Below are 27,114 nucleotides of genomic sequence, written 5' to 3'. Positions count from 1 at the left end.
AATAATACAGCCACATGCATCCGTCATGAACGGATCTGGTTGTGTTATGTCTTCTATAGCCATGACGGAACCCTCATGCACACCATTGAAAGTCAATGGGGGACGGATCCGTTTTCTATTGTGCCAGATTGTGTCAGCCTCCAGAGCGGATTCGAGACTAACGAAGGCAAACTGATGCATTCTGAGTGGATCCTTTTCCATTCAGAATGCATTAGGGAAAAACTGATCCATTTTGGACCGCTTGTGAGAGCCCTGAACAGATCTCACAAACGGCAAGCCAAAACGCCAGTGTGAAAGTAGCCTAATAGGGTAGCAGGGGAAGCACTTTTACACCCTCTTGTGGCAACATTTACATATCTGCCTGAGATATAACTGCATGCCTAGTTTTGCAGAAATCCAACATTTCTATCTATCTGGGTGCGTCCTATGTATACCGTATCTCCATATCTCATTCTCTGTTTATGTCTGTCCACATATATTCCTATATGGGGTCATGTATTTAGACTGGCGTCTGATAACCATGCTCTGGTGCTTGATGCCCCTAAGTTATGTAGAGGCGCCGGCCGTGAAACTTGCTTAAAGGGAATCTGTCACCTGGTTTGAGCATATTAAGTTGTTACTACTGCCATGTTCAATAAAATACCTTATTTCTTGCTGTAGTCTTAATTTTTTGTTTCATGATTTCATTAGCGATAAAATCCACTTTTTATGTTGTGCAAATGAGTGTCCAAGGTGCCCAGAGGGGCGTTATTACCCTTCTCTGGAGCCCAGTAACTCCCCCGTACAGTACCCAGCCTGCCTTCCTTTAGAGCCCAAGCACGCCTCTTCCAGCATAAGTAACTGCCCACAGCCGAATTCATTGCCGCCGCCCCCCTCCGCTATGTGAAATCTCCTGCAGGCTCAGTACCGCGGACTGCCTGCGCGATGTAGAAGCTCCTGAGGGCAATGAGGGATAATAACGCCCCTCTGGGCACCTTGGACACTCATTTGCATAACATAAAAAGTGGATTTTATCGCTAATGAAGCAAAGAATGAAGACTACAGCAAGAAATAAGGTATTTTATTGTACATGGCAGTAGTAACACCTTAATATGCTCAAACCAGGTGCCAGATTCCCTTTAAATCGACGTCCGTTAAGTCATTTTCTACACCAGAAACAGGCACAGAAAATAATGAATGAGATCAGCCAGCCACCCATGTCATCACAGACCCTTTTTCCGCCACCTCAGAAATGTGGCGTGAGTGGAGAAAAGTCGCAGATTCGGCCGCAAATCTCCTTTGCGACCGATTCTGCGACAAAAGTACACCAAAAAGTAGCATGCTTCTCATCATAAATGACCCCCATAGTGTTTCCGAAGTTCTTGTTTTTAAGCTGCTATTATTTTTCTCTATCAGGAAAGGGAATTTCTGAAGAACTATGTTCAGAGGATAGTTGATGTTCGACCAACGCTGGTTCTTGTGGAAAAGACTGTGTCCAGGATAGCACAAGATATGCTGTTAGAACATGGAATAACCTTGGTTATCAATGTCAAACCGGTATGTAATATCTTCTGTAACTGTAATAGTGAAGCATTTGGTTACATGCTGAGGCTTTATTCTGGAGCTAAAAATGGAGACCTGCGTATGAAATCAGCATTCCTGCTGTCTTCAATATGAAGTGATACATTAATTGGGTCCTACAACACATGTTCTCTTTTAAAAAGGTTTCCTGGGTGGATCCAAATAATTGACTTTAGTATGTCTCAGTTCACTCACTTTTAGGATTTTATTTTTCTTCTGAATTGGGGGTAATTTCCATAGCTAAAATGTAAAGCCTCCCCATAGCTTTAATATGGAGAGTGCATGTATGATACGAGTCGCAGCTTGTCCCTGGGCTTCTTGTCATATTGCATGCTGTGACTTAAATATGTGCAATCTGTGCATGAAATTGTTGATTCTCTAAAGTCATATATTAGATTCTGTATTTGCTGTGATCTTGCTCAAAACGCAGAGAGAAAGATAAAATATGTGAGATGCCCACGGTGGTCTGCCGGATGTTTGCCATGTTGCTGAGACTAACTGTCTTACCGAGCTGTTGCTGAGACCACAGGGGTTCATTTACTTCTCATGGGGGCATTTTATGGTTTCCTATTGCAGATGGAGCAGTGTGGGAAGGTCCTATTTGAGCCATGTCTTACACTGGTCATATACATTAGGTGTCAATGGAACCCACCGATTTTGGCGGGTGCTCCGGGTTTGCAGGGGGAGCTCGATTGCCTTTGTCACCCTTTTGCCTATAGAGGCTATTGAATGTGGTCACTTTTACACATGAAGTAACATTTGTTTCCATATACGATGTTATATTTCACAAAAACAGGAACTTTCCATCGAGTGTAACTCTCTTGCACATAAGCGTTTTTTTTCTGTTTTATATTCCATTTTTTGGATCCACAAAAAAAACTGAAGGTACTCCGTATGCCTCCCGTTTCCGTATTTCCGTTCCGTTCAAACATAGAACATGTCCTATTATTGCCAGCAAATCATGTTCCGTGGCTCCATTCAAGTCAATGGGTCTGCAAAAAAAAAAAACGGAATGCATACAAGATGCATCCGTATGTCTTCCGCAAAGCGCGGACAAGAATAGGACATGTTATATTTTTTTAGCGGGGCCACGGAACGGAGCAACGGATGCGGACAGCACACGGAGTGCTGTCCGCATCTTTTGCGGCCCCATTGAAGTGAGGCGGCTCGGATGCGGACCAAAACAACGGCCGTGTGCATGAGGCCTAAGTCTGCTTATCAGTGGTTTTCCCTTGCGTCCAGAGACATTTGATATTTTCAATAAAATCTAAGTGTAGGAGGGATGTCTAGTACAACATTACTATTATTCCTTTCTTTTCTCTAGCAAGTTTTAGATCAAGTGAGTAGGATGACTCAAGGAGACCTGGTAATGTCTATGGACCAACTCTTAACAAAACCTCGTCTCGGGACGTGTAACAAGTTTTATATACAAGTATTTCCGCTGCCTAACGGTAGGTCCATGTCCTGGGATTACATGCTACAAAATCATATATTGGTATGTGATTAAAATAATTTAATGCTAATTATATAGTATAGCTGTAAACTATTATACTATTATAGTATAGCTGTTCATTTAAAATTGCATACTTCCCTAACCTTTTTGGCTTCACACAAGCAGATAATGAATAGAACTTTATCACAAAAATGACAAAGCAAATAGATATAAAAAATAAGTATATAAGTAATTCTGTTACCTCCGGCAGTACCAACCTACGTGTTTAGTTCAAAATGTAAAATCCACTATAAGATAAGCTATAGTAACACATATGGGCAAGGTTTAGGTAGACGTTTTTTATTATTTCCTCCGCAAATTCAGTAGATCCAGCAACCCAAAGGAATTCTAGAAATTGTCGTTTCAGCTAGAGAGACTCCGAGAGCACTATCTTTAAACAGGGTCTGCATTCTGCTGACCACGCATGTAGGGGAGCTGGAGGGAATTAGATCTGCTTCTCATTCATTTGCAGACTGAAGAACATGATTTTTAAAGGGTTTTGTGTTCATTTCAGAATTAAAGGGGTTGTCTCACTTCAGCAAATGGCATTTATTATGTAGAAGTTAATACAAGCCACTTTCTAATGTAATGTTATTATCCATATTGCGTCTTTTGCTGGCTGGATTCATTTTTCTATCACTTTATACACTGCTTGTTTCCATGGTTATGACCACCCTGCAATCCAGCAGCAGTGGCCATGCTTGGACGGATAAAGCACTAGCCCAAGTCCTTTCCCACAGTCCCGGCCACTAGACAGACCGGCGTTTTTTGGTAGCACGACCACCACTAATGGAGTGCAGAGTGGTCATAACCATGGATACAAGCAGTGCATAATGTGATGGAAAAATTAATCCAGCCAGCAAAGGAAGCAATATGGGTAAGAACAATACATTATTAAGTGGCTTGTATTAACTTTCTCTACATGATGAATGCTATTTGTGGAAGTGAGACAACCCTTTTAAGCAAACCATATACAGTCAGGTCCATAAATATTGGGACATCGACACAATTCTAACAGTTTTGGCTCTATACACCACCACAATGGATTTGAAATGAAACGAACAAGATGTGCTTTAACTGCAGACTGTCAGCTTTAATTTGAGGGTATTTACATCCACATCAGGTGAACGGTGTAGGAATTACAACAGTTTGCATATGTGCCTACCACTTGTTAAGGGACCAAAAGTATTGGGACAATTGGCTTCTCAGCTGTTCCATGGCCAGGTGTGTGTTATTCCCTCATTATCCCAATTACAATGAGCAGATAAAAGGTCCAAACTCCATTTCAAGTGTGCTATTCGCATTTGGAATCTGTTGCTGTCAACTTTGAAGATGAGATCCAAAGAGCTGTCACTATCAGTGAAGCAAGCCATCATTAGGCTGAAAAATCTAAATAAAAAAAAATGAGAGAGATAGCAAAAACATTAGGTGTGGCCAAAACAACTGTTTGGAACATTCTTAAAAAGAAGGAACGCATCGGTCAGCTCGGCACTACCAAAAGACCCGGAAGACCACGGAAAACAACTGTGGCGGATGACCGAAGAATTCTTTTCCTGATGAAGAAAACACCCTTCACAACTGTTGGCCAGATCAAGAACATTCTCCAGGAGGTAGGTGTATGTGTGTCAAAGTCAACAATCAAGAGAAGACTTCACCAGAGTGAATACAGAGGGTTCACCACAAGATGTAAACCATTGGTGAGCCTCAAAAACAGGAAGGCCGGATTACAGTTTGCCAAACGACATCTAAAAAAGCATTCACAGTTCTGGAACAACATCCTATGCAGTGATGGCCAATTCGCATTGTTCGCCCGCGAACACATGCGGGCTGCCATCTTTTCTCACAAGTCCGGCGAGGCGCAGGTAAGCCCTTATCTGTGCGCGAGCCGGTCTGAAATAAAATGCGGTCACCGGGAGCAGGCAGTACCGAGAACAGCCACCGGGGCCCTTCATTGGGCTGTTCTCGGAACTGCCTGCTCCCGGTGACCGCATTTGATTTCAGACCGGCTTGCCGGACTTTGTGAGAAAAGATGGCAGCCCGCATGTGTTCGCGGGCGAACAATGCGAACTGGCCATCACTGATCCTATGGACAGATGAGACCAAGATCAACTTGTACCAGAGTGATGGGAAGAGAAGAGTATGGAGAAGGAAAGGAACTGCTCATGATCCTAATAGGGTTGTTGCGGGTAATGAAATTTCGATACCCAATCAATACTTTCCATTTCTTTTGATACTGGGCTGCGCTGATGCGCAGTCTAGTATCACAGAACATGAGCGTGCTGCTGTCGGCGCGCTCATGTTCTCTCAGCAGCACAGGGGAGAAGTGAGCAGTGTCTCCGTCCCCCCTGTGCTGCTGCTGCTGCCACCAATGAGGGGAGAGGGGCGGAGGAGGGGTGGGCGCACTGCTCCACCAATAATAGCAGGACTTTTCCTGCGTCCAGAATTTAAGTATCAGGCTACACAGAGAGGCGCCCAGAGATGTCCCAGCACTTACTATTATTCCTGGGCGCCGCTCCATCCGCCCGCTGTGCCCCATTACCGTCTCCTGCTCCATATGCTAATTACTATGAGAGCAATGGGGAGGAGACATCAGCTTCTCTTCTGGGCGTTACTTCTCCCTGCGCTGCGATTGGACAGCGCTACAGCCAGGGAGAAGGAACCCCCACTAAAGAAGCTGATGTCTCCTCCCCATTGCTCTGATAGTAATTAGCATATGGAGCAGGAGGCAGTAATGGGGCACAGTGGGCGAACGGAGCAGCGCCCAGGAATAATAGTAAGTGCTAGGACATCTCTGGGCGCCGCTCTGTTTAGCCTGATACTTAAATTCTGGACCCATATAAGGTGGTCTTTAACACATAATACAGGAGGCAGGTGCCGGCAGCAGAATCGCATAGCCGGCACCCTGCCTCTGACAGGGAGCTGCGACCAGCGGCAGTTAACCCCTCCTGTGCGGCACCTGAGGGGTTAACTGCCGCTGATCTGCTGCCAGTATCTGCCTCCTGTATTAAGGGTTAATTATCATTGGTGGCGCAGTGCGCCCTCCCCACCCCATTAAAATCATTGGTGGCACAGTGCTCCTGCCCCCTCAACCCCCCAGTATTAAAATCATTGGTGGCAGTGGCAACAGGGTCCCCTCCCCTTCTCATTGGTGGCAGTGGCAGCATCTGATCGGAGCCCCAGCAGTGTGATCCTGGGGCTCCGATCAGTTACCATGGCAGCCAGGAAGCTACTGAAGCCCTGGCTGCCATAGTCTGCTCCCTTGCTGCTGTGTGCACAAAGCACAGAGCAGCAGGGAGAGTGTGAAGTTCTATTCACCCTGATAGAGCTCTATTAGGGTGAATAGGACAAGGGATGAAAAGATCCCAGGTTCTAGCCCCTAAGGGAGGAAATAGTTATTAAATAAAAAGTGTAAAAAAAAAATGTGAAAAAAAAGTGCCGGCGATGTGCGGTCCACAAAATGCGGAACGCACATCGCTCATGTTCGTGTTTTGTGGATCTGCAAAACACACACGGACGTGTGAATGGACCCATAATCACCCCCTTTCCCAATTTCACATATAAAATATATAAACAATAAATAAAAAAGATCGCCACATCAGAAAAGTCCAAACTATGAAAATATTAAATAAATCTATGCGGTGAACACCAGAACAGAAAAAATAAATAAATAAAAACTGCGCGATTCGCCATTTTTTAAAATGCTGAATGCACGTGGCTTTTTTGGTTTTTTTTTGCGTGGTATCTAGTATCGCAATACTTTTTTATGGTATTGAAATCGAATAAAAAATTTGGTATCACAACAACTCTAGATCCTAAGCATACCTCCTCATCAGTGAAGCATGGTGGTGGTAGTGTTATGGCGTGGGCATGTATGGCTGCCAATGGAACTGGTTCTCTTGTATTTATTGATGATGTGACTGCTGACCAAAGCAGCAGGATGAATTCTGAAGTGTTTCAGGCAATATTATCTGCTCATATTCAGCCAAATGCTTCAGAACTCATTGGATGGCCCTTCACAGTGCAGATGGACAATGACCCAAAGCATACTGCAAAAGCAACCAAAGGGAAAGAAGTGGAATGTTATGCAATGGCCAAGTCAATCACCTGACCTGAATCTGATTGATTGAGCATGAATTTCACTTGCTGAAGACAAAACTGAAGGGAAAATGCCCCAAGAACAAGCAGGAACTGAAGACAGTTGCAGTAGAGGTCTGGCAGAGCATCACCAGGGATGAAACCCAGCGTCTGGTGATGTCTATGCGTTCCAGACTTCAGGCTGTAATTGACTGCAAAGGATTTGCAACCAGTGATGGCCAGTTCGCAGTGTTTGCTGACGAACACATGCGATCTGCCATCTTTATTCCCAAGCCCGGCGATGCAGAGGTAAGTCCTTACCTGTGCCTGCGCCGCGAGCCGCTCTGAAACACATGCGGTCACCGGGAGAAGGCAGTTCCGAGAACAGCCCGCTCCCAGAGACCGCTTGTGTTTCAGAGCGGCTCGCGGCGCAGGCACAGGTAAGGACTTACCTCTGCATCGCCGGGGCTTGGCAATAAAGATGGCAGATCGCATGTGTTCGTCGGCCATCACTACTGGCCATCACTACTTTATTATTATTATTATTATTTATTATTATTAAAGCGCCATTCATTCCATAGCGCTGTACATATGAGAAGAGGTATACATTCATAATACAGACAATTGCACTAATCATAAACAAGACAAGTTACAAACTGGTACAGAAGGAGAGACCTTGCAACCAAGTATTAAAAAGTAAAAGTTTGATTTATGATTATTATTCTGTCCCATTACTTTTGGTCCCTTAACAAGTGGGAGGCACATATGCAAACTGTTGTAATTCCTACACCGTTCACCTGATTTGGATGTAAATACCCTCAAATTAAAGCTGACAGTCTGCAGTTAAAGCACATCTTGTTTCATTTCAAATCCATTGTGGTGGTGTATAGAGCCAAAAATGTTAGAATTGTGTCAATGTCCCAATATTTATGGACCTGACTGTAACCTTTTTCAGATGAAACTTGGGATATTTTGTATAGTCGGACAGTTTTTACTGAAGGTACCAACTATCCATGAACCATGAATTTGCATTGGAACTCACCAGCCTGCCTTTAACATCTACAAAGCCAACTGGTGAAGGATCTGCAAAGACAGACTACCAAGCATGCTACTTACACTACTAATCATCGAGTGCAGCTCTGTTTCAGCCATCCTAATAATTTCTGCAGGTATTGCTGCATAGCTCTAGTCACTTAAATGTGGTGCGGCTGAACTACCAAGGACAACCCACACAAGGGTTGCACTGTTTTGGGAGAAATGCAGATGTTTTGTTTCAGTCTCATACAACCCACTTAAGTGCACATTTCCCATACATCAGCTATCTACTTGTTTGCCTACTGTAGTTTAGCATAATCTCTTTTTAATTGGTAGGGTAAAGAGAGAAGTGCCACACTGAGTGGCTGGTTGGATTATACATAATATCTATAGTAACATGTATCTGTAAGGCAATTGCTTATAAATTGGTTGCCTTTATAGATTGTAGAAAAATATATTAATATATCATCTACTAATTATCAGATTCCAGGGGTATGAAAAGTTCAGTGACCGTTCCATATGCTAATCCATTTTTGTGTTGTCTTTGATAAACACAGATGAATCTAAAACGCTGATGTTCTTTGAAGGATGTCCTCAGCACCTGGGGTGCACCATAAAGCTAAGTGGAGGATCAGAGTATGAGCTGGCACGAGTGAAAGACATAATAATCTTTATGGTCTATGCAGCATACCATTCCCAGTTGGAAATTTCATTTCTTATGGATGAGTTTGCTATGCCACCTACACTGCCTAAAAGTAGCTCTTTTCGATCCCTTATTGAAGGACATGAAGGAGATGGTAGCCAAAAAGATCTTTTTAATGGGGAGGAATGCAGCATTATTAATTGGGAATGTGACCGCTCTTTAGATCGTTTGCATGTCATTTCGGAGTCCCAGTCTTCTGAGAATATAGAGTTCACAGAACAAAGTTCTTACTTTGAGGAGATAGGAGAGTTGGACAGTAAAAGTTCAGAAACATCGTCTTCAGCTCATCAGGACCTTCCCATATTGTTATCCAATTCATCCCTTTTGTCTTCAGTCTCAATTGAACCTGAGCTTTTTACTCAGATGTGTCTAATTCCTGGTATTTCCAATGATGATGATGTGTCACAGAAATTTGAAGAGGAAGAAGAACCCAAAAATGAACTTCGACTCTTCCGTGATCCACTGCAAGATGATACTGGGTTGTATATAACTGAAGAAGTTGCCTCCACCGATGATAGGCTAAAAGTACACTCCATAGCTTTCAAACAGGAACTTAAAGATGTAATTTTGAGTATTTCTCCGATTATTTCTTTTAAGGATCCTTTTCTATTAACAGAAAAGGGTATGAGGTGCCCCACAAGGGACTATTTTCCAGAGCAAGTGTACGTGTCACCATTACTTAACAAGGAAATGAAAGAGATGGAGAGCCGGAGGAAAAAACAACTTTTGCGTGAACTTTCTAATTTACAGGGAATCAATGGAAGTGATCAGGGTAAGATCATTGAGGTTCTTCCATCTCATGAGCTGCTGAGCACCAAAATTGCAGAGCACTTAGGAGACAGCCAGAATCTGGCTAGAATTCTAGCAGACTATCGGGCTAGAGGCGGCAGAATACGACAGAAGGATGTTGATCCATTTGTTCAAACCAAGGAGACACCAAATGGCCTCCTAAATAAACATGAAACTAAGTATGACTCAGAGGAAGACAAGGGAATAAACCAAAATGAGATGTCTTGGAACTCCAAGGTAGGTTTTTTGCAGCAGCTTTATCACATTATCCTATATTTGATTTCTAGTTAAAGACTGCTTTCAGACTCCCTCATACACATACATATTTGGTTTGGCGGTGTGTATGTTTTGTCTATGGTGAAAGAGGAGAAAACACTGCCAGACACTTTTGATAGTGGCTTACTGTGTCTCTGGGAGAACATGAGGATCAGGCGAAAATATTCACTTGCAGTGCTCTCCTCCCATGACGAGCAGGTGATTGTCTGCTCCATCGGGCCATATAAAGGGGGCCTTAAGTGTCTCATCAGAGAGGGCGTAGCGCGGCCCATCGAGTGAGGGCGTAGCGCGGCCCATCGAGAGAGGGCGTAGCGCGCTGCATCCATATCCAATATATCGCATTGCATCCATGGACTGTTTGGCATGGTGGGCCCAGAGAGAGTATGTGAGCACTAGAGCAATATATAAGTTCTTATCGATAACCGTGGACAAATTTTGCAGGAATGTTAAAAAAAACACGGCAGCTGTCCATACATGTATGTAAAGAAGGCAAAGCAAAGTGATCCCTTTAATCCTGATATTTCATTATTTGTTCCCAGATTGACTGTCTCAGCGTGTTGAACCACCAGCGGCTTTGTGTCCTGTTCAGCAGCTCTAGTGCACTCTCCATCAATGCCCCTAGTGCCTGTGTTAGTCCTTGGTAAGGATTGTGCTGTTGGTATACATGTGAATATTTGTTATTGCATAACTTCTCATTATGCTATCTACACTGCCACAGAAATGTCTGCACGATCGCTCATTTAAAGTAGTTCACGGAATAGCTATAGAACAGAAGGTCTTGTGATGCCGTTTTACCAGTGAGCTTGCATATTTGGCAAAACCATCACTCCCTGACTAGTGTTTTTTTTGTTTTGTTTTTGTTAAATGAGAAAATAACTTAATGGTTCCAACCAATTTAGGTTGGTATTGCACCCAAATATATAATCCATTATAAACCAATGATCCATTCAGTAATGACCTCTATGGATTAAAGGGGCTCTATCAGCAGTTTTGTTAAACTGCTGACAGCACTGGGTAGAGCCTGGGGAGAGCAGGACAAACATCCCTGCAGCTGCAGAAGAACTTAAATCCAGCTTTATTTAAGTAAACGTCCACAGGCACATAGCATAACCACTTATGCTGTTTACATATTATGTGACATCTTTCGCTTTTCTGTGTTTCTCTGTTTTTTGTGGTTCTGTGTTTCTCTGGGAGGATTTGATTAACCCCTTCCACTTAAAACGTGGTTATATATTGCTATCCTGATACCATTTACCATACTATGACTTGGAGTCCACAGAAAAGAGAGGGTTCAAAATACCTGATCGATTGTGCTGCGTACCTGTGGATGCACACGACAATGTTTTTAACATTAACCGGACCCTATATTCCATCCTGATGCCTGTGAGCCCAATTTAGGTGTTGTGAGCTGGCATTCTTTCCAATACATTTTGTGGATTTTTATTTTTTTTACCAGGAGTAGTGTGAATATGAACTTTTATTCTGCCATATTATGTTGCATCAGGTGCCCTGGTGTGAAGCGCTCTCTGCCTTAGGGTACTTTCACACTAGCGCTTTTCTTTTCCGGCATAGAGTTCCGTCACAAGGGCTCTATACCGGAAAAGAACTGATCAGGTATGTCCCCATGCATTCTGAATGGAGAGCAATCCGTTCAGGATGTCTTCAGTTCAGTCGTTTTGACTGATCAGGACAGAGATAAAACCACAGAATGCTACGGTTTTATCTTCGGCAAAAAAAACTGAAGACTTGCCTGAATGCCGGAACCGACATTTTTCCCCATAGGAATGTATTAGTGACGGATCCGGCATTCAAAATACCGAAATGCCGGGTCCGGCCTGCGCATGCGCAGATCGGTAAAAATGTGAAAAAAAATACAAGACGGATCCGTCTGTCCGCATGACAAGCGGAGCGACGGATCCGCTCTTGCAATGCATTTGTGAGACTGATCCGTATCCGGATCCATCTCACAAATGCTTTCAGTCACATCCAAATCAGCGGATTCTGCGAAACTGCCCACCGGATCACACTGCCGGAAGTGTGAAAGTAGCCTAAATCTGCACTACAGCCCCCCTTCCCTGCAGATTGACAGCTGGAGCACCCAACCATAAGGAGACCAGTACAGAGAAGAGGGGCTGTGCAGCAACTCAATGCTGAGACCAGAGTGCACTTTACAGTGGAGCGCCACCTTCTGGGTACTGGCAGGAGCAGAATCTGGCACAATAAAAGCTAATATTCACACTAATCCTGATAATAAAAGCTTCACAAAAGATATGTTTGTGCTCTCTCCCCAACCCCTACTTAGTTATGTCAGTAGTTTAGCATGGTCAAAACTTCTCACAGACTCCTTTTAAGACCAGTTGATTTTATTGTAAAGAATTTATCAGGCCGATATTTTACGTTAATCACTGTGACTCGTAAGAAGGGGAATGAGAATGCAACCAGAGGGTATATTACAAGGGGAATTGAGGGTAATCTTGCAAACTTTGGGGATTGATGGAATCATGATGTAACTGATCTCTCACGCTCAAAGTTGTAATGCCTGTCACTTCAGGTCATTGACATTGAGGGAAATTACAAAAACGAGTGCAGCAGAACCCCCTCAAGTGACCGCTCTCTTTCTCTGGCTCTTTGTGACCTAAATGCGGCTGCTTCTCTTTCGATCTGCAGTCAGTCCACCTTAGGCCGCATTCACATCACCGGCTGCCTGATCCAGCACAAACGCCAGCAGTCGAGCAGACGAAAAACACTACATACAAGGTTTTTTTTCCAGCCGAAACCCGCCATTTATGCTGGAAAGAGGCCTGATCCCATTAAAGTCAATAGCCAAATCCAGTGACCTCCGGCAAGCTGTCCTGGAACAGCCTGCCAGAAACGTTCACTGGAGATTTGAATGTGGCCTTCTAGATCCTCATGTCACATCTGCACTACTTATTTTCATTATTATAGAAATAATGAAAGTACCACAGACAGTGCCAGCAATTTTGCCCAACTTTTTATTTAAAGGAGTTTACCGAGATTGTAGAGCTGATCACCTATCCTCAGGATAGGTCACCAGTATCTGATTGGTAGGGGTCCGACACCCAGGACCCCTGCTGAACACCCGTTTGAGAAGGCAGCGTCTCTTGCTATAGCGCAGCGTCCTTCTCACAGCTTTTCTTAGGCCAGTGACAATACGTACATTGGTCACGTGGCCTAGGCGCAGCTCAGCCCCATTGAGCTGCGATACCAAGCACAGTCACTATACAATGTGCTACGCTGGGAGAGGTCAGCGGTGCTCACAGGAACGCTGGTGCCTTCTCACACAGCTGATCAGCAGGGGTCCCGGATGTCGGACCCTCACCAATCCCATACTGATGACCTAGCCAGAGAATAGGTTATCAGTTCTAACATCTTGGCAAACCCTTTTAAGGAATTAGCAAAACAGGCTTCTAATGCAAATGTGAACGAAGCCCAAGACTAATATTTTTCTATGCCAGCCAAAGTGAAGAGAAAAATAGATGCTCTCCTATTAATACATCTGGCACATCTTTACTTTTAAAACATACTTTTGTGACTTTTGCCATTTTTGCTGCCACACAGTAAGAGGGTTGTCCCAAATTAAGAACTTCTCACCTTTCCACAGGATAGGTGACACATATCTGTTGTTGTGGGTCTGACTTCTGGGACCTCCACCAATCACAAGGATGGTGTTCCTGTAGTAAATAGATCAATCATTTTGCATTCACGCTCTATTTAACTCTATGGGACGGCCGAAGAAAATCTAAATAAAGGGCTCAGCTGTCTTCATCAGTTCCATTGAGATGAATAGTGCGGCAGGGCACATGCGCAGTCATTGCTTCATTCATTCCTGGGACCTAGGGACCTTGCTCTCATGTTCATGGGGGTTCCACTAGATGGACCCCACTCCTGTGGATAGGTGATAAGGTCTTATGGTGGGACAACTTCTTTTCAGTATGTCGTTGCAGTCCATTTTTTTTATATTTTTTATCACTTTCCAAATTTGACTAGTGACAAGAAAAACCTGAAATTTTTGTACAAATTTGTCACATAATGTTTGGGGCAGTTTGCCATGGAAATATATTGTCACTGCCTGAAAGAAACGTTAAAGGGGTTTTCAAGGTTCTTGATATTGATGACCTACCCTGAGGATAGTTCAATAATATCCGATCATTGAGGGGCTGACATCCTGCATCCCCACTGATCAGCTGTTCCCTGCATTCTCCGCCACTGGAATCCGCACTTTGAATGGAACAAGAGGCACAGCTCCGTTCAAAGTGTAGTGGCCGTCCTGGGTTACTGCAGCTAAGTGATCATTGAAGTGAATCAGAGCTAAACTGCAGTAACACAACACGGCCACTACACAGTGAACGGAGCTGTGCTTCCTGGTCCATTCAAAGTTAGGTTAGGTCTTGGGCATGATATGTGAACTGATGAGACACCAACACGGTGACGCATCGGCTGTAAATCAGGTTTTTCAGGTTCGAGCATACACTGACGCAAAGGCATTTAGCATTCTAACTGTCCAGAGCCTAACCTTGTGGGGTAACACATTACAGGGTGTTATATATCTGATAGTTTCCTCTGTATCTTTCGGGGGGATATCTAAATGAAGGAGAACTCTAGTTATCCATAAAGAAGCTCCCCTGTCCGTGCTGTATGTGCCTTAGCCTGAATGTGGGCACACAGGGCTGGTGACAGCAGATTTTAATGAAAGTATTAATAAAATGGTAGGGATTTATCTACTTTTCAAATATTTCTTTCAGGCAGTGACCTCTATTTTGCAACGTAAACGTACTGGATTTATCGGTGACGGTTTACTATGTTCAGTAAAGGTGGGCTGCTCTCTCTGCACCGCTCATGGATAGATTTGTACTTAACCACCATACTTGTGTTGCTCAGGAGATGTATGTAGAAATAATAAAAGAAATAATACATTAGTTATGATTTTTTTTTTTCTTTTCTATCCTATATTACAGGATTGTTACAATGGAGTTTTATGGGAAGAATGATCTGACCTTAGGTGTTTTCCTAGAAAGATACTGCTTCAGGTGAGCTGATGAATTATCCTGTGGCGTGCCGCCTAGGGTATTTGGCACCCGGGGCAGATGCTTTCTCTGGCACCCCCACCAATAAAAAAAGAAAGTGTAATAACCCCTCAGTGGCTCTCACACAGTATAGTGACCCCTACCCATACCTATCATTGTTGGGAGCAGAGGGGAGCCGGCCGTCCTTTAATTCACTAACCGCATGTCATCTCTCTGCGCTCCTCTCCTCCGGCCTGTCGCAACAGTGAGACACCTGTCATGGCGTCACTGCTGGGCTGGGCATGGAGGAGAGAAGGAGCACAAGGAGATGAAAGGACCGCCGTCTCCCCTGCACTCCAGCAATAAGCGCTTCCATCTGTATTAATGGAAGTGCTTATAACAGCCGGCCCGGCACCCCCCTGAGAGCTGGCACCCAGGGCAGACAGTCCCCTTCCTTGGTACGCCACTGGAATTATCTGGGTCACTCAGAAAATATTTTCTTGTTTGCTAATGTAAAGGGATTGTTCACCCCTGGGGGCCTATCGGCAGACCACCCCACATGGCCAGTCCTGCAGAGAGAGGCATACTTAACTGCGTCCTAACGCTATCTTCTGGCTCCTTCACTCCCCCACTGCTGCCCGATGGTCTCCACGTATCGGCATCAGGTTTGACACAGGTCACGTGGCCACTGCAGCCAATGACTGGCTGCAGCAATGACATGTCACTCATGCGTCATGTGACCCAGTGACATGACACATGGGGGGCATGTTGGCTGCAGTGGCCACATGACCCATGTCAAATATGTGGAGGGCGGTGAGCACCAGCTGGGGAATGAGGGAGCCGGTAAGTCTGCTTCCCTCTGCAGGTCTAGCCACTTGGGGTGGTCTGCTCGAAAGATCCCTGGGGGTGAACAACCCCTTTAAGGGTACATACACATGGTAGTGAAGTTTATGCAGATTTTCCTCAAAGATTTTTGTACGAATCATGCTGCTTTTCTGCACCAAATATTAATTTGTTACATATTTTGATTTGGGTTTTCCCCAGATTTCACCCTTTGCACTGGAAATCTGCACAATTGACATGCTTTGGGTTTCAAAATCTGCACCACAGGTCAATTTACAATTTTCCAAACTGTGGAGATGAGATTTTGAAAATCTTATCTGTTTAGCCCATGTGAAAGAGACCATTAGGTCTCTTTCACATGGGCGTCCCGGATTTGATCTGTATGCGTCACGTGTGCATTGCGGGAAACCCGCATGAGTGCGCACACAATTTAAGTCAGTTTTGAGATTGCATTGCCTTGTTCAGTTTTTATCGCGCGGGTGCAAAGCATTTTGGACGCACGTGATAAAAAACTGAATTCGGTACCCAAACCCGAACCCGACTTCTTCACTGAAGTTTGTGTTAGGTGTTCTGTAGATTTTATTATTTTCCCTTATAACATGGTTATAAGGGAAAATAATAGCATTCTTAGTACAGAATGCTTACTAAAATGTGGCTTGAGGGGTTAAAAAATAAATTAACTCGCCTCATCCTGTTGTTCGCGCAACCGGCATCGTCTTCTTTCTTCTTCTTTCAGGACCTGAAACTTGCTTGCGATTTTCACGCAGACCCATTCATTTCTATGGGGCCTGCGTTGCGTGAAAAACACAGAATATAGAGCATGCTGCGATTTTCACGAAACACACAAGTGATGCGTGAAAATCACCGCTCATCTTAACAGCCCCATTGAAGTGACTGGGTCCGGATTCACCTCACGCATTGCACCCGCACAGAATTATCGCCCGTGTGAAAGGGGCCTTACAAACATCTGTGGGTAATAGACACCATGTGCATGTGGCCTAAAGGGGATTGTCTTTTTACTGATTAGCACCTGATGTGAAGCACGTCCATTTTTTGATGTTTTTATTTTATGCTGGATATTTGATTATGGGAGCGTATATCTTGTTTGAGCTGCTGTTAACAGCATTTAGAGAGATGTTTTCCAGCAGCCACATGGATCATAGACACAACAGACTGAAGATGTTCATTGACTTGTATGGTAGTGTACTCTGTGCATGCTTTGTGACCTGTCCAGAGGTCACTGTGGAGGGAGGGGCAGGGTGGATCCTGTGTTATCTATATATACACAGTAGCTGTTAGGTGTCACTGTAATCTTTCCTTTGATTTTAATGAGATGACTGCTGAAAATAGGCATCAACAGAACAGGAAGTGGCAGCCTGTTGTGAGGCTCAGTTGCCAATGTGGTAACTGCAATTTGTTCAATATTTGTTTTTAAATATAGATAATGATCTGAAAAAATTTAAAACATCTTAAAATTTTCTTTTAACATGAAAATATGGTTTACAAAGTAGTTCATTTTCTGATAGCACATTCCCCTTCATGTGTAGATTCTCATTTATAACAGATTTTGGTGATGTTTTGCCTGCATTACTGTAGCATTCCCTTCATATTGTTTCCAGTGATGACTCCTGTCATATGCTAATTAGAGCTTTCAAGTCAAGGAGGCTAGCCTTTTCTTCCACCAAGTCATATCAGCCATGCCTAAATCCTGTCTGGGACCCGCACCTATATCGAGAACGGAGTCTCGCAAGTGCAGGAGGGTGCACTGCGCATGCGCTGCCGCCTTCCATAAATTTTCTATGGGGCTGGCGAAAATAGCGGAAACAACCTAGCGATATGCCCCCATTGTCCATGATGAGACAACCCCTTTAAGAAAAGGCCAGCCTCCTTGACTTGAAAGCTCTAACAGTTATATGACAGCAGCAGAAAATAAAGAAGCTTTTCTTTGCATTCAGCAGTCAGAACGATAAAGGGAGAACACCACTGGGAGCAACATAATTGAATTAATAAGGTTGTTGAAGGCCATTATCCTGCTGATAGGTTCCTTTTAAAAATAATAAAAAAAAAAAAAAGCAATTTTCACACTAGCCACTAAGATGATATTTCCTGTACTGCTGAGATCATTTTTCAACACGCATTTCATTATCATCACAGACAGGATTGCAATGAAAGTTATCATCGGTATGTTAAAAAAACAGAATTCACGATAGATCCATCACATCTTATCTGCTCCCTCTCTCCACACAGTATCCTCTGCATATGTCACAGAGCATGCCCATAACACTCATCCATTGAAGTCAGTTGGCTCCTATGGTCCATGTAGCTGCTGTAAATCATATCACTGTATGTTGTCAACAGCAGCTTGTGCAAAATGGCCATCCCCATAATCATGTACAAGAAACAGAATTAAAGGGGTTCTCTGGGAATTCAGAAAATGAAATACTTAAATATTACTTTATTATAAATATATTCCCAAATACTTTTCTTGAGTTATCATGGCTTTTTGTCTAGGGAGCATTCATTACGGGAAATAAAATGGCAGCCGTCCTATTAGCACACACAAAACCTGTCCTGATCACACAGGAGGACAAGTTACTTCAGAACATTGAGGTAAAGAGCTGCCTCATCCTCCTCTCTGCCCTTCTTGTCAGGGATTATTATCCTGAATACAGATAAGATCTTCAGATGATTCTCTGTAGGAATGGAGTTCATGAGGAGACGTGAAGTACAGAGAGGAGGCAGGGATGTGGCTAAGGAGCAGCAGCACTTGTATGCTGTCTCCATCACCACAGCCTGTCCTGTCCATCCTCTCTGTACTTCATGTCTCCTCATGAACTCCATTCCCACAGAGATTCAGCTGAAGAGTTTACCAGCTGTATTTAGGATCATAATCCCTGACTAGTAGAGCAGAAAGGAGGATGAGGAAGCTTGTTACCTCAGTGTTCTGAAGTAACTTGTCTTTCTTCGGCCATTTTATTTCTCCTAATGATTGCTCCCTAGAGAAAACGAGCCATTATAACTAATGAAAGGTATTTTGGAATATATTTATAATAAAGTACTGGTAATATTAAAGTATTTTCTTTATCTTAATTCTCAGTGAACCCCTTTAAATCTACAATCTGAACAACAGATTAGATACAAATAATTTATATCAGCGTCTGACTTAGTATAAAATATATATAGGTAGTGCATTCTCTTTAAGAACATAACTTTACAGTTTTCATATAGGTAAGACCTGCAATTAATAAGTAACGACAGAATTCCTTTGAGCTATATTATTTCATGTTGGGATAGCCCCATATGCTTTTGATTTAGGTATAATTCTGTTTTAAGTTAGCAATACACAATAGGCATTTGTGTGGATCCACTGACAGTCTATTGGACACCAATCTCCTATTGAGGGACAGGCCTGGATTTTTATCTGATTCTTCTTCCCTGGGAGATGAGGAGTGCCAGATGTATCTGGTAGCTGCTGTTCTTTTTCCCTATTCATTCAAATATCATGAGCGTTTTGGGAGTACATTTTTAGTTATTGCTGATTTGGCTGGTGTTGTGTGTAATGAAAACTTTACCTTTCTAAAATATTATACAGATTGTATTACCGTGAATTCTGAAATCCAGGAATAAATAGGTTTCACACCGCTTAGGCGCATAAAACATTTACTAAACTGTGATTAAAGATGTATACAAAAGATAACATACAGAGTAAAGTAAATAACAGTCACCAGAGCTGTAGACAAATGAGCGAGCTCCCCATGAACCAGTTTCCAACATGGCACCCGGCCAATGCTCGTATGATACAAAGAGAGTAGTGGAAAGACGCATCTTACCATGGTGATGTCCTCAATGGAGATAACTTCTTTGTTAAATACCTAGATGTTTTCTAGCATCTTGGCCCCTCCTAAATGTCTTAAGTGTGCAGTACGCATGCACAGTTGTTTCAGACCTTAAGAACGCAGCCTAGTACCAGTCTTGATAACTGTAGACCAATAGGGGTCTGTATATGCTCACTAACTAACTATGTTACACACAGATGTATGCACATCTCTGAGTTTTTGGTAGGTTTGGGGCAAGGAAAGCTGTTAATACTTATGAGAAAACATCTTGAAGGAGGACAAAGTGGTATTTATGTGAAGTGGAACATTTACCTCCTTTTCTCTAGTAGGATTGTAGATTTTGCTGTACTATCATTGCCAGTGAAGGTACAGGGTGCATCTTACAGAGCATTTAGTCTTTTCCCCTATATTATTAATGAGTAGCAGAAGGACCCACGGGTATATTTCATCTATTTAATTTAATGTTTATGTGTGTCATTAAAAGATATCGACAGTATCCCCCATAACGGTGACCTCTACAGCACCCTGCCCCTTTAACAGTGAACTCCACAGTGCCCCGCCACTTTAAAATCTTTAAAATGGGACCTCCACAGCAGCCCATCCCCTTAACTTTGACCTTCATAGCAGTCCGCCCCTTTAACAATGAGTTTCACAGCACCCCACTCCCTTGACAGTGACCTCCTCAGGGGCCAGCCCCCTTAACGTCCAATGTCTGGCTATCTGCACATAACATCTCTCCATCATCAACAGAGTGACGTAATGTGCTGTACTGGCACATCGGCTGGCAGCAGGCAGTTAAAGGGACTGCTGCCAAGAATAACTATATGTGAGGGGGCACATATCTGAGTCTAACGAGGGTATCTGCTTTGTCTTTTGCCACCTTTGACCTTCACCCTTATTATGGAGCCGCTAGCTACAAAAATCCGTACGGATCTGTCCATATATGGAATATCAGTCAGCAACATCCTCAGTTGCAGTTCATCCTGATTTGAGCTGATGATTTGTGCGCGCGTGCGCACTCAGGGGTAGGGAGATCTGATGCAACATTTTGCACTGCAAAATCTCTATACCCCTAAGTGCGCCGCGCACACCCTCCTCCAGCTGATTCCTGTGCGGCCGCGTCACTTCCGGTATAGACTTTTCACAAGGCATAGAGATCTGGCAGAACACCGGCCGGCATTTGACTTCCTGGTTCCGTTCCCTGCGAGCAGCAGCTGCGCATGGGAGCGGAACTGGGCGGGAAATTCAAATAAATATAAACATAAAAAGTGACAAACACACATAAAAGAGGTTATACGTTGTAATCTGAGAGGATTACACTGTATAACCTCAGATCTGACATTTGATGACTGTACAGTGCCCCTTGCCTGCCATTTTACTGTCATTTGTGCCCATAAAATATTTATGCAAAAAATTGTACCACTTTTGGTACAAAATTCCTGATGTAATCCTACCACCAGGGAGGTTAACAGTGACCTCACAGTACCCTGCTGCTTTAACAGTGAACTCCACAGCAGTTGCCCCTTTAATGGTGGCCCCTGCCCCCTTAACAGTGACCTCCACAGTGAACACCTCTTTAACAGTGACCTCCACGGTGCCCACCGTTTTAACAGTGACCTCCACAGCACCCTGCCCCTGTAATGCTAGGGCTACACGACGACATGTGTCGTGCTACATTTTGTCTCAACAATTTTTAGAATGATAGGCTATGGTGTCGCACTGCGACATGTGACATGCTGCGACTGCTACACGACACTTGCACTCGCATCGCAGTCACAGCATGTCACATGTCGCAGTGCGACACTCAGACGCCAGCAAGGTGGAGGTGGAGTACTGGTTTGGGCTGGTATCATCAAAGATGAGCTTGTGGGGCCTTTTCGGGTTGAGGATGGAGTCGAGCTCAATTCCCAGTCCTACTGCCAGTTTCTGGAAGACACCTTCTTCAAGCAGTGGTACAGGAAGAAGTCTGCATCCTTCAAGAAAAACATGATTTTCATGCAGGACAATGCTCCACCACACGCGTCCAAGTACTCCACAGCGTGGCTGGCAAGAAAGGGTATAAAAGAAGAAAATCTAATTACATGGCCTCCTTGCTCACCTGATCTGAACCCCATTGAGAACCTGTGGTCCATCATCAAATGTGAGATTTACAAGGAGGGAAAACAGTACACCTCTCTGAACAGTGTCTGGGAGGCTGTGGTTGCTGCTGCACGCAATGTTGAACAGATCAAAACACTGACAGAATCCATGGATGGCAGGCTTTTGAGTGTCCTTGCAAAGAAAGGTGGCTATATTGGTCACTGATTTGTTTTTGTTTTGTTTTTGAATGTCAGAAATGTATATTTGTGAATGTTGAGATGTTATATTGGTTTCACTGGTAAAAATAAATAATTGAAATGGGTATATATTTGTTTTTTGTTAAGTTGCCTAATAATTATGCACAGTAATAGTCACCTGCACACACAGATATCCCCCTAAAATAGCTAAAACTAAAAACAAACTAAAAACTACTTCCAAAAATATTCAGCTTTGATATTAATGAGTTTTTTGGGTTCATTGAGAACATGGTGGTTGTTCAATAATAAAATTTAATCCTCAAAAATACAACTTGCCTAATAATTCTGCACTCCCTGTGTGTGTATATATATATATATATATATATATATATATATATATATAAAATCTATAGCCGCTCCGTGTATTGGGGACCTTAAAGGGACACTGACAGGGCCAATAAGCATATTGAGGTATATATATGGCAGTACAGGTCTTATAATGGGTATTACAATCATCTAAGTATCCCCCCTGTCCACATTATACATACAGTAAACTTAAGTTTTATAACCTGCTCCAACGGTCTTCAATCTGCCCAAGGGGCGGCGTTTCACCTCTCTTGCGCCCAGCCACCCTCCCCCAACTGCCGCTTTGAAGCGCCGCCCAGCTCATGAATATTCAGTTTGCTGGGCGGCTTCTGCGGTCCCCGCTCTGAAGCGCTGCGCTTAACAGTGCCCTGCGCATGCGCCGGATCTTGTGAAGTCCGGTACAGTAAGCGCCGCCCAGCGGAGTGAATATTGATGAGCTGGGCGGCGCTTACTGTACCGGACTTCACAAGATCCGGCGCATGCGCAGGGCACTGTTAAGCGCAGCGCTTCAGAGCGGGGACCGCAGAAGCCGCCCAGCAAACTGAATATTCATGAGCTGGGCGGCGCTTCAAAGCGGCAGTTGGGGGAGGCTGGCTGGGCGCAAGAGAGGTGAAACGCCGCCCCTTGGGCAGATTGAAGACCGTTGGAGCAGGTTATAAAACTTAAGTTTACTGTATGTATAATGTGGACAGGGGGGATACTTAGATGATTGTAATACCCATTATAAGACCTGTACTGCCATATATATACCTCAATATGCTTATTGGCCCTGTCAGTGTCCCTTTAAATAGAGGGCACTATCCGTGTGGCTGACGCACATGGATGCAGACCCATTCAACTTGAATGGGTCCATGATCTGTTCGCACCACAAAAAAAACTAAACATGTTCTATTGTTTGTGGTGCGGAGGCACGGAGAGAAACCCCACTGAAGCACTCCGTAGTACTTCCATGGGCTTCCGTGCTCTTGTTCCGCACCTCTCCTTCCGGATTGTGGACCCTTTCAGGTGGGTCCGCATTTGTGATGCAGTGCACAAACGGCCGGTGCCCGTATATTGTGGACCCGCTGTATGGAACCAGCCCTTGAGGGTCTTTTGACTGCTGTATTCTGTAAATGCATCAATTCTCAGTAAGGGCAGGATTACACTGCTTATTGTCAGGAAGATTATCGAGGACAAACTTTTCTTGAAATGCTCATTCTCGATAATGTGTCCATCTAAATGTGCCGCACACCTCCCGATGAATTAACGAAATGCTTGTTCATTGGTTGAAACAGTCGTTCATGCGAACGCCTAAATTTTTGTTTCTGGCCAGCAGATCATGCTGTCTAAACAGCACTCTTCTGCCGTGAAACAATGCAGCTGTATGAAGACAAGCGATAGTAGTAGTAGTCATAGCCTGTCCTCATAACATGGAGGCGATAGCTGCATGTGAATGCAGTGCTTCACCTCCACTGATGACCAGGCAATTATCGGGCTGGAATGCTTCCTTCCCAACAATTGTGTGCTTGAGCTCTGCATGTACATGCAGTATTACAATAGATACATCACCTGACAGATCAACCTATCTTCTTTATTTACAATAATAGTTGTAAATGCTATAGTGTTATGGATTTCTTGTTGTATACAATGTATACCGTTATTAAAAAACATTTGGAATATTTGTATTAAAGGGAACCTGTCACCAGTTTTATGGTGTCCTAACTAGGGGCAACATAAATAAGTGACTGATTCTCTTAGCAAAATGCTGGGTCACTTTCTTTAATTGACCCAGTCAATTTGCCAACATCTTGTATTGAAAAGCTCCAGCTGATAATGATGAGTCATGAATATTTATGAGCTCCTGACTCTTCCCGCCTACCTGCTGCTGATTGACAGTTATTTTCCATATGAATCAGCAGCAGGTGGGCAGGGGAGTGGCTATAGCTCTGAATTAAAAATACGCTGGACTCAAATCAGCTCATTAGCATGCGGCATGTGGCATGTTTGTGTGTATATTATGAGATAAACCAGTAAGTGAAAACATCTAAGGTACTTTTTAGTAGTTAATGATTGTATATAATTAGTTAGATTATAATCAAATATCCACATGACAGGTTCCCTTTAATGAATTTGCATCGGGTTGATTTTTGTGTATATTTTCATTGATAATCACTGAGTTTGTGCTCCTCCACAGACCGTCATATCAGTGCCCCAGTGTATTCTGTGACACACCAATGGTGCACCACATAAGACGTTTTGTTCATGGAAATGGCTGTGTTCAGATTATTCTGAAAGAGTTGGACTCTCCTGTTCCTGGTTACCAGCACACTATCCTCACATATTCCTGGTGTAGGATCTGCCAGCAGGTATGGATAACCTGATCTTAAAGCATATGTAACCTTCGAACAAGCCTTGCATTAATCATGAATAACACTATTTCTGGCCATTTTTTGACTTGTATCTGCCATTTTTTAGGAGTTTTCTTCTTTGCATGATGAATGTCTAGTTTGCAGTTCTAGTACAGCTGGTGGATGGAGACTTGCTGCCATCCACTGCAGACAGAAAGTAGAGGAGAATCTGCTTCATAACCTTCTCTTACTCACTCAGAAGCAGTCTAAGGTTCGTAGAGGACATTACAGAAAAGTGTTGACCTGCACGGTTGTAAATAAAGCACTTGGGCTGAGATATAAACTTCCTATTTAGCTAGGCAGTTTTTTTTGTCTGTGTGTGACTCACTCAGCTCCTGACCACTGCTACTCCCTCCCCTCTCCATAGACCTGTATTGATGTGTAATATGGCCCTTCTGTGAAGCTGATCTGTCCTGGATGGGTTTAAACATTTTTCAAAGAAAAAAGCATTTAGCAAGGAGGGGAGGTATACAGCTAATAACAACTGCTGATAGAACTAGACATTTCTCAGTGATGAGACATATATTACAAAGAGTCATATGGTCATTTGTACTAATGATTTATGCAAAGTTTTGTGAAAGGTTGGTGATAATTTAAAATGTCTGTTTCACTAGGCTGCACTTAAAGGGGTTCTCCTGGCCCGTTTGTGGCAATTTGCAGAAAGTGCAATCTGCCTGCATAATAAATGTGTGGTGTTGGAAGGGGATAAAACTACACACAACTGATCCTCGGTAAAGCTTGATTACAAATTAAGAAAGCTCTCCTAAAATGTCTTACTACAGTGTAAGTCATTACCAGTGCATTTTAATCAGTTTTATAAAATCCCAATAGCACTATGAAGAAATACATCAACTTAGTTAAGAAACTTTCTAGTGGGGTCTCTGAAATCTGTGCTTCAGGTCAATTCCCACTGACATTTTTCTTTCCTTTAAATATTTTTTAAACTTTGTATTACTTTGCTGGTACTGCAATATGCTTCAAATGTTTCACTCACAATTCCATGACCCAAAATCTGGCAGTGTATCCGCTACACATGAACCTACCCTTACAGAGGTGTACCGTCTGTACTTTTAATCTCTATGGTAGTATTATGTGGGCTTCTATTTGAATGCTACACGGCAGATCTCTTAGGCACACAACAGATGGTAGAGTGATGTCGGTAGTGCATTTAGAACTTTATATTTACATATAGACATTGGCCTTTAAAGAGGACCTTTCACTAGTTTAAAAACTAAAAACGAACTATATCAGTGGGCAGAGCGGCGCCCAGGGGTCCCCCTACACTTACTAGTATGTCTGGGCGCCGCTCCGTTCGCCCGGTCTAGGCTCCAGTGTCTTCAGCTCCCTCTGTTGTACTGGGCGGAGTTTTTGTATTAGGGTTGTCACTTGCTGCAGCGCTGGCCAATCGTAGCGCACAGCTCATAGCCTGGGACTCCCTGGGCGCAGGGGGACCCCTGGGCGCCGCTTTGCCCACTGATATACAGTGGGATGCGAAAGTTTGGGCAACCTTGTTAATCGTCATGATTTTCCTGTATAAATCGTTGGTTGTTACGATAAAAAAATGTCAGGTAAATATATCATATAGGAGACACACACAGTGATATTTGAGAAGTGAAATGAAGTTTATTGGATTTTCAGAAAGTGTGCTATAATTGTTTAAACAAAATTAGGCAGGTGCATAAATTTCGGCACTGTTGTCATTTTATTGATTCCAAAACCTTTAGAACTAATTATTGGAACTCAAATTGTCTTGGTAAGCTCAGTGACCTCTGACCTACATACACAGGTGAATCCAATTATGAGAAAGAGTATTTAAGGGGGTCAATTGTAAGTTTCCCTCCTCTTTTAATTTTCTCTGAAGAGTAGCAACATGGGGGTCTCAAAACAACTCTCAAATGACCTGAAGACAAAGATTGTTCACCATCATGGTTTAGGGGAAGGATACAGAAAGCTGTCTCAGAGATTTCAGCTGTCTGTTTCCACAGTCCGGAACATATTGAGGAAATGGAAGACCACAGGCTCAGTTCAAGTTAAGGCTCGAAGTGGCAGACCAAGAAAAATCTCGGATAGACAGAAGCGACGAATGGTGAGAACAGTCAGAGTCAACCCACAGACCAGCACTAAAGACCTACAACATCATCTTGCTGCAGATGGAGTCACTGTGCATCGTTCAACCATTCGGCGCACTTTACCCAAGGAGATGCTGTATGCGAGAGTGATGCAGAGGAAGCCTTTTCTCCACCCACAGCACAAAAAGTGCCGCTTGAGGTGGGCTAAAGCACATTTGGGCAAGCCAGCTTCATTTTGGAATAAGGTGCTGTGGACTGATGAAACTAAAATTTAGTTACTTGGCCATAACAAGGGGCGTTATGCTTGGAGGAAAAAGAACACCGCATTCCAAGAAAAACACCTGCTACCTACAGTAAAATATGGTGGTGGTTCCATCATGCTGT

At 43.4% G+C, this 27,114-nt stretch overlaps 1 protein-coding gene across 8 annotated transcripts in view; it reads left to right on the top strand.

Moving 5' to 3' along the window:
* The window catches only part of PIKFYVE (phosphoinositide kinase, FYVE-type zinc finger containing), a 326,446-nt gene that overhangs the window by 159,448 nt on the left and 139,884 nt on the right, over positions 1-27,114 (top strand). For 6 of the 8 annotated variants that reach the window (XM_040441689.1, XM_040441688.1, XM_040441692.1 and 3 more), the window contains 6 exons: positions 1,396-1,536; positions 2,885-3,011; positions 8,719-9,890; positions 10,469-10,569; positions 14,906-14,977; positions 24,448-24,619. In XM_040441689.1, coding sequence (XP_040297623.1) covers positions 1,396-1,536; positions 2,885-3,011; positions 8,719-9,890; positions 10,469-10,569; positions 14,906-14,977; positions 24,448-24,619 — 1,785 coding nt within the window. Of the gene's footprint in view, positions 1-1,395; positions 1,537-2,884; positions 3,012-8,718; positions 9,891-10,468; positions 10,570-14,905; positions 14,978-24,447; positions 24,620-25,275; positions 25,424-27,114 lie in introns of those variants that run through there. The other 2 variants (XM_040441693.1, XR_005780642.1) reach the window with 2 other exon arrangements.

This window comes from Bufo bufo, chromosome 7, assembly GCF_905171765.1.
Source record: "Bufo bufo chromosome 7, aBufBuf1.1, whole genome shotgun sequence".
Taxonomy (NCBI): domain Eukaryota; kingdom Metazoa; phylum Chordata; class Amphibia; order Anura; family Bufonidae; genus Bufo; species Bufo bufo.
This window is presented reverse-complemented; position numbering and strand designations above follow the sequence as displayed.